At 34.4% G+C, this 14325-nt stretch overlaps 1 protein-coding gene across 5 annotated transcripts in view; it reads left to right on the top strand.

Annotated features, from left to right (window-relative positions):
- The window catches only part of PARG (poly(ADP-ribose) glycohydrolase), a 120365-nt gene that overhangs the window by 40642 nt on the left and 65398 nt on the right, over positions 1-14325 (top strand). For all 5 annotated transcript variants that reach the window (XR_003797008.1, XM_029245107.1, XM_029245108.1 and 2 more), the window contains one exon: positions 9214-9306. Coding sequence is in view for 4 of the 5 variants with exons in the window: in XM_029245107.1 (XP_029100940.1) it covers positions 9214-9306 (93 nt within the window). In the remaining variant the exon portion in view is untranslated. The remainder of the gene's footprint in view (positions 1-9213; positions 9307-14325) is intronic.

Genomic DNA, 14325 nt, shown 5'->3' with positions numbered 1-14325 from the left:
CCTGTTAGCACCTTGATTTCAGAATTCTAGCCTCCAGAACTGTGAGAGAATGAATCTTTGTTTTTCTAAGCCACCCAGTTTGTGATAGTTACAGCAGCCCAAGGAAACTAATATAGTGTGGTCCTGGCATAAGAGTCAAATTGATCACTGGAAAATCCATAAAACCCAGAAATAGACCCATACTTATACAATCATTTGATTTTCAACAAAGGTGCCAAAGCAATCGATGGGGGAAAGAAACATCTTTCAACAAACGGTGCTGGGAAAATTGGGTTTCTTTATAGGGGAAAAAAATGAACTTCAACTCTTTGTATACAGCATACGTAGAAAATAACTAAATGCAAAAGCTAAAACCATAAAGATTCTAGAAGAAAGCATCTTTGTGACTTAGGGAGAGACAAAGATTTCTTAGGACACAGAAAGCATTAAGCATAAAAGAAAAAAATTAATAAATACTTATCAAAAGACATTAAGAAAATGAATAGACAAGCTAAAGACAAGGAGAAAATATTTGCAAAGCATATATATTTATCTGACAAAGGATTTATGTTTAGAATATATAAAGAACTCAATTTAAAAATAAGACAAACCACCCCATTAAAAAAAATTAAAAGAGTTTAAAAGACAGGTCACAAGATATACAAATGACCAATTAGCACATTAAAACATGCTCAGTGTCATTTGTCATTGGGGAAATGCCAGTTAAAACTAGAATGAAGTATTAGTGCACAGGCACTAGAAGGGCTAAAACTAAAATGAATAGATGTAGCTAGAGATGTGGAGCAACTGGAACTCTCATACTTTGTTGTTGGGTTTGTAAAATGGTACTACCACGTTGGAAAAAGGTCTCGCAGTTCTTTAGAAAACTAAACATGTACCTGCTCTATGACCTATGCATTTCATTTCCTTTCTAAACCTACCCAAGAGAAATTAATATATGTATACACAAAAAATCCTGTGTTTATAAAAGAATGTCTATAGCAGCTTTACTTATAATAGCCAAATCCTGGAAATAGTGCAGTTGTCTATGAACAAGAGAATGAATAAACAAATTGTGGTATAATTATACAATAGAATAAAATAATAGAAGGGAACAAAATCACTCATACACACAACATAGATGCATCTCAAAAGCACAGTGCTGAGGGGAAAAAAAAAAGCCTTACATAATACAGTACATGTCACATGTTTCCAATATATGAAGTTTTACAAGAGACAAAACTAATCTATGGTAGAAGAAAATTTAGAACAGTGGTAGTCTCTCAGATGTGGGAAAGTTGCCTGGGAAGGGGCATGAGGGAACCTTCTAGGGTGATAGTGTAATAATATCCTGTGTCTTGATAGGGATTTAGTTTATGCAGGTGTATGCATTTGTAAAATGTCATTGAATGGTACACTTAGGGTTAGTTCATTTCATTGAATGTAAATTTTACCTCAAAATGAAAAAACTTGTAAACAAATGTTAAATTATATTTATATGGAGGCTGAAGTGGTCAGGGTGAAATGTACTGATGCCCCCAACTTACTTCAAAATGCATTTAAAAAATGGATTGATGGATGGATAGATATGTGACAAAAATAAATAGAGTAAAATGTTAACTGTAGAAACTGAGTTTATGGGTGTTCAATGTATAGTTATTTTAGCTTTGCTGTATTTTTGAAATTTTTCATAATGCTGGGAAAGTTAATTGCCATCAATAAGGAATGGTTAAAATTGTATATCCATACTGTGGAAAATACTGTATAGCATTTATTCTATTACGTGGAAAGACTTCTAAGGCTTTCTCTTAAGGCAAAAAACAAGTTGCAAAAAATATAGCATACCATTTAGTTTAAAAATTAATGTAACAGAAAGCTAAATTTCTGTATGCACATATGTAGAAATGCTTAGAAGTAGTTTGGGAAGGAGACAAGCATCTGTTTGTCTGAGAAGTAGTTTGGAATTGGGGATTTGTGGTTAAGAAGAGCTTTGACTTCATCTGAATGGTTTGACATTTTTAAGGCAAGAATGTATCCACGTATTACTTAAAAATTAATAGAAAAGAAGGATTAAGGCTCATCACAGAGGAGTTTGTATACATGGGGATAAAAAGTTCAACATCATTAGTAATTAAATAAACATAAATTAAAATAATAGTGGTGTCAATTTAGTCTATCAGATTGTGAATAAAACAAGAATATGAGAATTCACAGTATTAGTAAGGTATGGAGTTGAGTACTTTCATATACAGCACCAGAATATAAATTGATAGAACCTTTCTGGAAGGTGATTAGACAGCATATATTAAAAACCTTTAAAAAAAAAAAAAAGCCTATGCTTTTTGATATAACATTTTCACTTATAGAGATATTCAAATAGTTGCAGAAAGATGTATGTACAAGGATATTCATTGCAATGGTAATTTTAAGAGTGGAAAATTGGCAACAACCTGTAAATCTATCATAACAGAATTAGGTAGGGAAATAAGGTATGGTGTGTCCAAATTGTCAATAATACTCAGCTACTGAAAATGGTGATATAGGATTATATTTATTTACACGGGAAAATGTCCACTATGTAAATGAAAACAAAATACAGACTGGAAGGATATATGCCAAAATGTTAGCAGTATATATATTGATAGTGGGTTTGTGGGTGGTATTTATTTTCTTTTTGTTTATGTTAATTTGCTACAGTGAAAATACATGACTTTTTTAAAAAACATTTTGTTGCTAGTGATGTTTATGAAGACTACACAGCAAAGCGGAAAATTCTTTTGTCTAATGAAAAAATTATACAGAATTGTTAGAGTAACGTGATTTTAAGTAATTTTTTCTGTGTGAGAAGGAAAACAAATACCTAAGTGTAACAAACACTTAAATGGTTATATTAACTTTAGGATCATAGGACTATGAGGTTTTTCACCTTGTCTATTTAGATTTTGGGATGATATATGTTTTATGTTAAAAAATTGTTTCATAAAATTTATTGTTCTAGACCTTTTGTATAAACTTTCTTGAAATTTTTTATTAAAGAAGAGTATTAGTAACTTAAATTTTTACTAGGGTCTACCTAGGTTTACATCAATAGATAACATGGAGTGACTTGAGGTGTTTATTATATTTGTTGATTTGTGACTGATTAAAAAGCTGTTTCCTATGAACTCTTTGAAGAAGTAGATCTATGGAAATATTCTCCTTCACTAAAATATCACTAGTTTTCTGATTTTACCGGCTACAGATTTCACTTCCCCATTCAAAGTTCAGTAGTATTATTTATTTAGTACTGTCTGTGTGCCAGGCACTGTACTTAGTCATGCATGAATATGCCTTTAGTATTAGAGCACAGTTCACAGATTTAGTTTTAGTTGATCAAGCATTCTAAGAAAGAAGAAATAAGTACAAATCTCTTTTCTATATGTAAGCTTCTAGATATTTAAATCATTCATCATGTTTTGACATTTGACAAATTAAGTTGCTCTATTTTAGTAGTTTGTTAATGCTTCCATCTGCTAAGGAAGAATGATAGCTTCTCCACGACCACTGTGATGAAATTGCAATAATTACTATCCTTCAAGGTGAAGGCTGATATATTGAGGGGATCACAGAAAGAGCATAGGACTTTCTGCTTTGAGATTCATGAGGTCAGTGACCATGTCTGTTATTGTTTACAGTTCTGTTGTCAGTCCTGGCACAGTGTCTGGCATATAATAGATACTTAAATTTACTGGTTAGTTGAATGGATGAACAACTCTATAGTCTAAAGAGAGGAAATGGGTAAAATAGCATTATAATTTTGAAAATCTTTGTATCAGTTCTGAGTGAAACACGTACATAATCAACTTTTGGGATGAGAATAAAAGGATGGTATGTACACACATGCACACACACACAAACACTTGTCATATATAATTATGCAGACCCTCCAATAGAGGGCAGGGAGAATTTAATCATCATATAAATGCTTAATTTCCTTATAATCATCATCATCATTATAAATAATATAATATATGATATATTATAAGTAAATATTTATTATTTAAGGCTCTTCTTCCCTTGAAGTTAAGCAGTGATTTACATTTTAAAAACCTTTTAATACTAATGTCTTGGTTTGCATTGTATAGATTAATAAATTGTGCAGATTAATAAATAGTAAATAATTTGTAAAAGGTAAGATTTGCTTAAAGATGCTAATAATATATGAGAGGGCATAAGATTATACTAGTTTTTTAAATTATGCATTCCATCTCAAATGGTAGTTGGGTTGGTTATGTGCTCAAATGACATTTTTTATCTTCCCTTTTGTGTTTTCAAAGCAACGTTAGACATAGGTCTGAAGTGTTGACAGAAGTCCAGTGCAATAATGCTTCATCAGATAAATAAGTGATATTTTAAAGCTTGTGATGGTCAGCAAAGCATGGCAGCAGCTACTCGTATGTCAGTTTTAAAAGACAAGGACAGGTGCCCAAAGGAGAAGAAGCTGTCAGCCTATTTAGACACTTAAGGTTAAATGTCTTTAGGTTAAAAATGTTTGGAAAGACACTTCTCCTTATCCCTCTACTAAATACAGCTGAAAACCCAGGACACTATAAAAGAATAAGAAGACTCTGAAAGGTGGAGAAAAGACTGACCAGCTAGGGTCTGTGGGGCTGTTGGAAAAATATGGCACCTGGGTGGTATCAGCAGAGGCCTGGTGGGGAGCCTGAACTTTCACCCTCTGCACCCGGCCCCCGCCCCCCAACCCAAAGGTATCAAGATGCCTTTCCCCCTCCCTGCCCTGGGAGTCAACAAGGGCAGTAGAATTTTCACTCCTGACTGGTAGTAATGAGGTGGCTCTCCCTTCCTGTGTCACAGAAGACCTGCTAAAACAAGATTTAAATAAGATCCAAAGTCTCATAACGTAAAATCCAGGTTTCAATAAAAAATCGCTCCACGAAGAACCAGGAAAATCTCAACTGAAATGTGAAGACAATCAACAGATACCAACCCTGAGATAACACAGATGTTAGAATTATCTAACAAGGGCTTTAAAGCAGCCATCATAAAAAGGCTTCAATAAGCAATTACAACTCCTTGAAACAAATGAAAAATAGACAGTCCCAGCAAAGAAATAGAAGCTATAAAGAAGAACCAAATGGAAATTTTTGAAATGAAAAATACAATACCTGATTTTTTTTTTTTTAATGCAATGCATGGGCTCAATGGGGAGTGGGGGTGACAGAGGAAAGAATTGGAGAACTTGAAAAAGAACAAAGGAATTCATCTGAACAACAGAAAGAAAATAGACTTTTATGTCACTTTTTTCTGAGGTGACTCAGAAAAGTTAGAATGGTTTAATAATTTTGGTCTAAAAGTGACTATATATTTCCTTTCAGATTTTCTCATAATGTAGAAAATAATAATAGCATAATGGTCTAGTATATATAATTTTGGGGTTTATATTGGCTTGAAAATCTGAATTAAATTCCTAAATTTCCTATACTGGTTGTACTGGTCAAACAAGCAAACATTACATTCAAAAAACATTAAAATGTATTAAAGTGTAGGGACCTATGGAACTATTAAAAAATATTTAACAGTCATGCCTTTTTAGTACTAGAGGGAGAGGAGAAAAGGGGCAGGGATGAAAAAATACTCAATAACAAAAAATAGTGGCTGAAAACTAGAAATAATAGCTGAAAATTTCCCAGATTTGACAGAAGACATCAAGAAGCTGAGCAAACCTCTTACAGGATAAACCCAAAGAAATCCATGCCAAGACATATCATAGTCAAACTTCCTCAAACTAAAGGCAAAAAAAAAAATTTTGAAAGCATCCAGAAAGAAATAACACATTGCCTATAGGGGAAAAACAGTTTGAATGTTGTTGGATTTCTCATCAGAAAATATGAAAGCCAGAAAGAAGTGACATAATATTTTTGAAGGAGTAAGAGAAAAGAACTTTCAACAGAGAAATGTATATCCATTGAAAATATCCTTCAGGACTGTAGGAGAAACGGTGACATTCTCAGATGAAGGAAAGGAAGAGAATTTGTCATTAATAGACCTACCCTAAAAGAATGTCTAAAGGAATTTCTTGAGACAGAAAGGAAATGATAAAATGGAATCTTGGAACACCAGGAGAGAAGAAAGAACAGTAGAAAGAGTAAAAATATAGTAGACTTTTCTTATTGAGTATTCTAAATAGTGTTTGACATTTTCTGTTTCACTATTTTCAAACATTATAACACTATCAAATGTGGTTCTCAATGTATGTGGAGAAATATTAAAGAAAATTATAATGGGGATAGGTAAAGAGCCTTAAAGGTAAAGTTTCTATACTTTACTGCAACATGTGAAATGTTGACACCAGGAAACAGTGATAAGTTATATATAACGAATGCCTAGAGCAGCCAATTTAAAAAAAATCTGTTCAAAGAGATGTGTTCAAATATACTTTAGATAAATAAAAATGGAATTCTAAAATATGTTCAAGTAACCCATAGGAATGAAGGAAAAGAAAACAGGTAAAAGAAAGAGAAAATTTAAAATGAGTATGTTCTAACTTATCAATGATTAAATGTAAATGTCAAAGTTCACCAATTAAAAGACAACGATTTAGAGTAGATTAAAAAAACCTGACACATTATATGCTGCTTGCAAGAAATTATTTCAGACATAACAGTATAGGCAGGTTGAAAGTAAAAGGCAGCCTTGTTTGTAATAGCTAAAAACTTGAAACAACCAAAATGCCCCTCAGTAGGTAAATGGTTAACAAACTGTGGTATATTCATACTATGGAATACTACTCAGCAGTAGGAATTAACTGTTGATACATGCATGAACTTGAATAGATCTCAAGGACGTTACACTGGGTGAAAAAAAGTCTATCTTAAAAGGACACACACCATATGATTCCATTTGTATAACACAACAGAATTACAGAGATGGAAAGCAGATTGGTGCTTTCTAGGGCTTAGGGATGGTTGGAAGGAGGGTGTGACTATAAATTAGTAGCACAAAGGAGACTTTTGTTATAGTGGAACACTTCTGCATCTTGATTTTGGTTACACAAATGTACACGTGATAAAATAGCATAGAACAATACACACATACTGTACCAATATTAATTACCTGGTTTTGATATTGTGTTATAGTTAATCTGAAATGTGACCTTTAAGGGAAACTTGGTGAGGGGTAAACCGGACCTCCATATATTATTTTTGCAGCTTTCTGTGAATCTATAATTATTTCAAAATAAAATGTTTTAAAAAACAAAAAGATAAATTATGAATAAGAAGAATTTGAATATCTTAATACATTAATATGTTTTATGCATTTTCAGGTACAGGAAAGCAAGTATCTTTAATATATACAATAAAATTCTAAACTAGCAAAATGCCTTCTATGTATGTTTTTTTTAATTTAGTTTTTCTTTTTATTAGCATTAAAGAGGCTTATAATGAAGAGGCTTTGAACCTTTTAGCCTTTATTTATTTATTTTTTTAGTGTGTTAACTTCCCATTATAGAAGATTAGGATTTAGCTGTTGTTTACTTAACCCTGTCACCACTAACAGCCTTATTTATGTTTCCCCACTTTTCCACTATAGATATCATATTCATTTCAATTAGATCAGTATTCTGGTTTTTTAGTAGGATGGTAAAAACACTGTTCATATCTGAGATCTGATTCCTTTTCTCCTCTTGTACAACTTTTTGTTTTCCCCAGAATTAATAATTGTGTTCTTGCTTGTTTTTTATATACCTATGATTAATTGGATCCTACACTCTCTGAATTGCAAATATCTTTCTGTTCATTCTGAATATCAATTTTCCCATTTTCCTAATTTAAAGAGGGAGGTAGGCATAGGTTTGGATTTTAGAGCTTTGGTATAAAGAAAATTCTTAGTGTTAGAACTTTTTTTTTTTTTTTTTTGCGGTACGCGGGCCTTTCGCTGTTGTGGCCTCTCCCATTGCGGGGCACAGGCTACGGATGCGCAGGCTCAGCGGCCATGGCTCACGGGCCTAGCCGCTCCGCGGCATGTGGGATCTTCCCGGACCAGGGCACGAACCCATGTCCCCTGCATCGGCAGGCAGACTCTCAACCACTGCGCCACCAGGGAAGCCCTGTTAGAACTTTCTTGTAAAACCAGAGTGAATGTAAATTATCTTTGCTACTTTTTCTATTTATACACATACTGTGTCCAGCTGTAGATAGACAAATGAATATTCCTTTATTTCAGCTTAGCTCCTGATAGCAAAGGGAATCTATAGATATTTGTAAAGAGTCTGTATCCTCATCAATCCCAAACATTGGTTACATAGAGAAGTGGGGAGAGCTGTGGAATATAGGCCAGAATACTTGGGTTCTAGTTCTGATTTAGTTGCTAATTGACATTTGCAGTCTAGGATAATCAGGTAACCTCCTTGGCTTCAGTTTTCTTTTTTCTTTAATAATGACAGGATCAGACTGGATTATAACTGAGACCTCATCTATCTAGTTCAGATGTGATTTCAGATAGATACATGATTTACTTTAATCCTGACTGTATATATAGAATCCCTAGATTAAGAGTGTTTTCATTTTCAGTATTTTAAAAGAAATACTCTGATGTTTAGAGAGAAGTTGGATTAAATGGCCTAAAGTAATTTCTAAAGCATTGAAGAGATGGGAAATTACAAAAGACAGAAATAGGCCATGAATGTCGTCTTTCTTGTACTTCAAATTATGGTATGGGAATCGTGGTTTTAACTTCCTAAAGGTGCCTAGAAAAGGAAATTGTAAGTCACCTGGAACTTCATTGTTTACTACCCAGTAGGTTAGATTTGACACATATAATATGCTCTGAAACGATTAGGGTGGCTTTTATGGTGATTTCTTTAAACTACTGACTGTAGAAGCTTGAGGGCTTCTGAGAGAGTTCTTTGTGGTCTAATAGTTTTTAGTTGATGTAACTGAGGTCAGAAGGTACTGTTTTTCATATGCAAGCATTTATTTAGTTGTGAATGCGATATGATAGATATTTCATATTTGGGATACTCGATTCATTTTCAGAGGGCATTTAGGTGAATTACATACATTTGGAAATGAATTTGTAAGTTCCTTACTGTTCCTGTTGGTGTACTTGTGCATGTGTTCAATGATGCTGATAATATGCCTTCTTATGGGATCCTATATAAAGCACATATGTAATTTAATAACAAATATTTGTTCATTGGTTATTATTCACTGATAACATTTTATTGGTTTTCAGGTACTAGAAGAAGCAGAAGCTCAACACTTATATCAGTCCATTTTGCCTGATATGGTGAAAATTGCACTCTGTCTGCCAAATATTTGCACCCAGGTTGGTGGAAATAACTTCTTCCTCAGTAGCTTTCTTGAGACTCACAGTTGAATTTCGTTTAAACTCTAATTGTCAAGGTCAAACAGAGAGATGGGAAACAGTTTTTTGCCAGAGTATGATGATTTTGCTATACTAAGGAAAAGGTTAGAGGCTACAGAGAACACTGCGAGTGGACATAAAAAATGCAGCATTCAATTTCTGAGCTTCAGTTTACAGTGTTGATGTTTGCTTACTCATACTTCTTTTTCCTTTTTTTAAAAATAATCTCTGGCTTTCAAAAAAGGATAGTCATTATTTCAAAGCATACTAATGGATTTAGAAAATTTTATCTTCAAAATGGCTTAATACCTACTCCTTCCTCCCCTCTCCCCCAAAGTAGTGTATGGTATAACAAATGAGTTCATGATACATTCTTAACTTTTAAAAATAAAAGAAAGAATCTGGTATTATTTTGTTTTATTTGGGAGTGTATTGTTTATTGCTACATAACAAACTACCTCAAAATTTAGTGGTTTAAAACAGGAAACTTTTATCATCGCAGTTTCTGTTGGGAATTTGGGAGCAGCTTAGCTGACTGGTACTGGCTCAGGATCTCTCTTGTGGTTTCAGTCAGGGTGTTGGCCAGGGCTGCAGTCATCTGAAGGTTTGACTGAAGCTGGAGGAGCTACCTCTCAGTTGGCTCACTCACATGGCTGCTGGCAGAAGGCCTTAGTTCCTTGCTGTGGGGCTCTCTGTAGGCTGATTGGGTATCCTCGTGACATGGTTGCTAACTTCCCCAGAAAAAGCCACCCAAAGGAGAGAGGCAGGAAGGGGCAGTGCCTTTTTGACCTCGTTTCTGAAGGCACACACTATCGCTTTCACTATTTTTTCTCTGCATTAGAATTTAGTCAATAAATCTAGCTCATACTCAAGGAGAGGATAATTAGACTCTGCCTCTCAAGGGGGGGAGAGTATCAATGAATTTGTAGATGTAATTATAAGAGATTGTTGGTTTGTTCTTCATAATTCTTTTCCTGCGTTTCTCGCAACAGTAGCTTGATTCGCCTCTGTCATTTATTTCTGGGGCCAGCCCCCTGGCTACATGGATGCTAGCCAGGTTTCTGCTAACACTGTTGATCCACAGGGGCCCTAGGGACATTTTGGGCAGAGCAATTTCTGAATGTGTAGGATGGTCCCACACATTGCAGTGTATCATTGGAACAGCACAAAAAACACAAGCATAGTCATTGGGGCAACCAAAAGCCATGTCCGAATGCCTGAGTCCAAATGTTGAGAACCACTGAATGTTTTTCCGTGTGCCATATTTGTTAGCATTATACTGTGATGTTTCCAATTTTAGGTAACTGTAATTTCACCTCATTAATTCATTGTGTCTGAAATAAGTTTTTCTATTGGGCAGAGAAAATATATTTTAAAACTCAACTTCTTGTTGTTTATGTTGGAAGTTATTTGCTTGCTTATGTTTCATGTTCATTCTTTTCTCTTTTTCTCCTTGCTTTTTTCCTTATGTAGTAAAATTTCTCACTACCTCTTCGGTTCTGCCCCTTGTGAAGCCTTTCCTACCTCTCCCAGCCAAAGTTTATCACTCCTGTAGCACTCGAATCATACTTATTATTATTAGCACATTATTTTGTAATTTATGTTTTTATATGTCTCCTCCCCTAGATTATATTCTCCCTGAAGGGGGATCATCTTTGTGTCCCCAGGTCTAACATAGTGCTTAATTAAAGGCTTTTTTAATTAACTGTAGTTCATAATTAACCAAATATAGCCTTTAGATAGGAATCACTTTCTCCTCTTCTCTTCCCTTCATGCTTTAGAGAGAAGGTTTCCCTATTGTACTTAATGAGATATGTATTCAAAAGCACCCAAGTTTGTAATATATAACAAGTCAGTGCGTGGAACCAAAATCAGATTTGCAGCTCCCATCTCTTTTTCCTGGCTTAAAACAACTATGTCCTTCCATTAGTGTACTAATGGGAGAACATTTTAATTTTGTCCTCTGTCCTCGACTAAAAAGTAAATCTCTGCTGTGAAAGTTAACATTTCAGTTTGTTATCGAAATATATCTTTGGCAAGTTAAATTGCATATGTTGTTATTTAATGATTTATCATATTAATGTTCTCTAGGCCAAATCTAAAAGGTAAATTTTAGATTTATAAAAATTAAATTAAAGGAAACAAATTTTGGACATGAACTTTTTGAAAGATCTTCATTCATGCTTTTTTAAATTACTTAATTTTTTATACAGCAGGTCCTTACTAGTTATCTGTTTTATACATATTAGTGTATATATGTCACTCCCAATCTCCCAATTGATCCTACCCTCCCACTCCTTTCCCCCCAGGTGTCCATACGTTTGTTTGCTACATCTGTGTCTCTATTTCTGCCTTGCAAACCGGTTCATCTGTGCCATTTTTGTAGATTCCACATATATGCGTTAATATACGATATTTGTTTTCCTCTTTCTGACTTACTCTGTATGACAGTCTCTAGGTCCATCCACATCTCTACAGATGACCCAATTTCGTTCCTTTGTATGGCTAATATTCCACTGTATATATTTACCACATCTTCTTATCCATTCGTCTGTCGACGGGCATTTAGGTTGCTTCCATGACCTGGCTATTGGAAATAGTGCTCCAATGAACATAGGGGTGCATGTGTCTTTTTGAATTATGGTTTTCTCAGGGTATATGCCCAGTAGTGGGATTGCTGGGCCATATGGTAATTCTATTTTTAGTTTTTTAAGGAACCTCCATACTGTTCTCCATAGTGGCTGTATCAGTTTACATTCCCACCAACAGTGCAAGAAGGTTCCCTTTTCTCCACACCCTCTCCAGCATTTATTGTTTGTAGATTTTTTGATGGTGGCCATTCTGACTGGTGTGAGGTGATACCTCATTGTAGTTTTGATTTGCATTTCTCTAATGATTAGTGATGTTGAGCATCCTTTCATGTGTTTGTTGGCAGTCTGTATGTCTTCTTTGGAGAAATGTCTATTTAGGTCTTCTGCCCATTTTTGGATTGGGTTGTTTTTTTTTTTAATATTGAGCTGCATGAGCTGTTTATATATTTTAGAGATTAATCCTTTGTCCATTGATTTGTTTGCACATATTTTCTCCCATTCTGAGACTTGTCTTTTCGTCTTGTTTATAATTTCCTTTGCTGTGCAAAAGCTTTTATTTTTCATTTCATTATTATGTTTATTTTTGTTTTTATTTCCATTACTCTAGGAGGTGGGTCAAAAAAGATCTTGCTGTGATTTATGTCAAAGAGTGTTCTTCCTATGTTTTCCTCTAAAAGTTTTAGTGTCCAGTCTTACATTTAGGTCTTTAATCCATTTTCAGTTTATTTTTGTGTATGGTGTTAGGGAGTGTTCTAATTTCATTCTTTTACATGTAGCTGTCCAGTTTTCCCAGCATCACTTTTTTTTTTTTCCCCAATGTAACAGCTCCTTTACATTGCAGTGAAAATTGATTTGTATATTTTTTGCCTCTGAGTCCTTCCTTGTGGGATTTTTTAAATTATTATTCAAACAGAAGGTCACAAAAATTGTAATCATCCTCATCAGTTCACTCAGTCCCATGTAATTAATTTTTTTTATCTTGAGCTTTTGTTAGCACTTTTATGAATTCATCACTTTTCCATTAGAGTTCTGGAAATGCTTATGCATTCAGTTCAGCAGTATAGTCAGTTACCAGAAACCTGTACTTGTCAGAGTCTTTTCCATGAATTCCTTGAAGATGAAACCCTTTTATAGGAACATTTTTGCAAAAGCATCAGAGTATACCCAGAACTGTCTGTAAATGACAGAAGACTTAAAAATGACCGCGGTTAAAGATTTGATGAAAGTTCATAATAATGCAATTGACAAGGAAATTTAGTTACTTCTGAGATATACATTTTAAAGTAATAACTAGAATTATGACTTATAACGTTATACCAGAACATACAAGATTTTTAGAAATTTCATGTAATGTCTGAAACATTTATATTAACATATTTCCATACAAATAACCCAAAGAAAGTTTAGTATTAGTTGTTTTATTTGTTTGTTTTTTTATACTGCAGGTTCTTATTAGTCATCAATTTTACATACATCAGTGTATACATGTCAATCCCAATCGCCCAATTCAGCACTCCACCATCCCCACCCCACCGCAGTTTTCCCCCCTTGGTGTCCATATGTTTGTTCTCTACATCTGTGTCTGAACTTCTGCCCTGCAAACCGGTTCATCTGTACCATTTTTCTAGGTTCCACATACATGCGTTAATATACAATATTTGTTTTTCTCTTTCTGACTTACTTCACTCTGTGTGACAGTCTTTAGATCCATCCACGTCTCTACAAATGACTCAATTTCGTTCCTTTTTATGGCTGATTAATATTCCATTGTATATATGTACCACAACTTCTTTATCCATTTGTCTGTCGATGGGCATTTAGGTTGCTTCCATGACCTGGCTATTGTAAGTAGTGCTGCAATGAACATTGGGGTGCATGTGTCTTTTTGAATTATGGTTTTCTCTGGGTATATGCCCAGTAGTGGGATTGCTGGGTCATATGGTAATTCTATCTTTAGTTTTTTAAGGAACCTCCATACTGTTCTCCATAGTGGCTGTATCAGTTTACATTCCCACCAACAGTGCAAGAGGGTTCCCTTTTCTCCACACCCTCTCCAGCATTTGTTGTTTGTGGATCTTCTGATGATGCCCATTCTGACTGGTGTGAGGTGATACCTCACTGTAGTTTTGATTTGCATTTCTCTAATAATTAGTGATGTTGAGCAGCTTTTCATGTGCTTCTTGGCCATCTGTATGTCTTCTTTGGAGAAATGTCTGTTTAGGTCTTCTGCCCATTTTTGGATTGGGTTGTATGTTTCTTTAATATTGAGCTGCGTGAGCTGTTTATATATTTTGGAGATTAATCCTTTGTCCATTGATTCATTTGAAAATATTTTCTCCCATTCTGAGCGTTGTCTTTTCGTCTTGTTTATGGTTTCCTTTGCTGTGCA

Source organism: Monodon monoceros, unplaced genomic scaffold, assembly GCF_005190385.1.
Source record: "Monodon monoceros isolate NGI ecotype Baffin Bay Population unplaced genomic scaffold, NGI_Narwhal_1 Super_Scaffold_4, whole genome shotgun sequence".
NCBI classification, from domain to species: domain Eukaryota; kingdom Metazoa; phylum Chordata; class Mammalia; order Artiodactyla; family Monodontidae; genus Monodon; species Monodon monoceros.
Note: the sequence above shows the minus strand (reverse complement) of the source record. Positions and strands in the feature narration are given on the sequence as shown.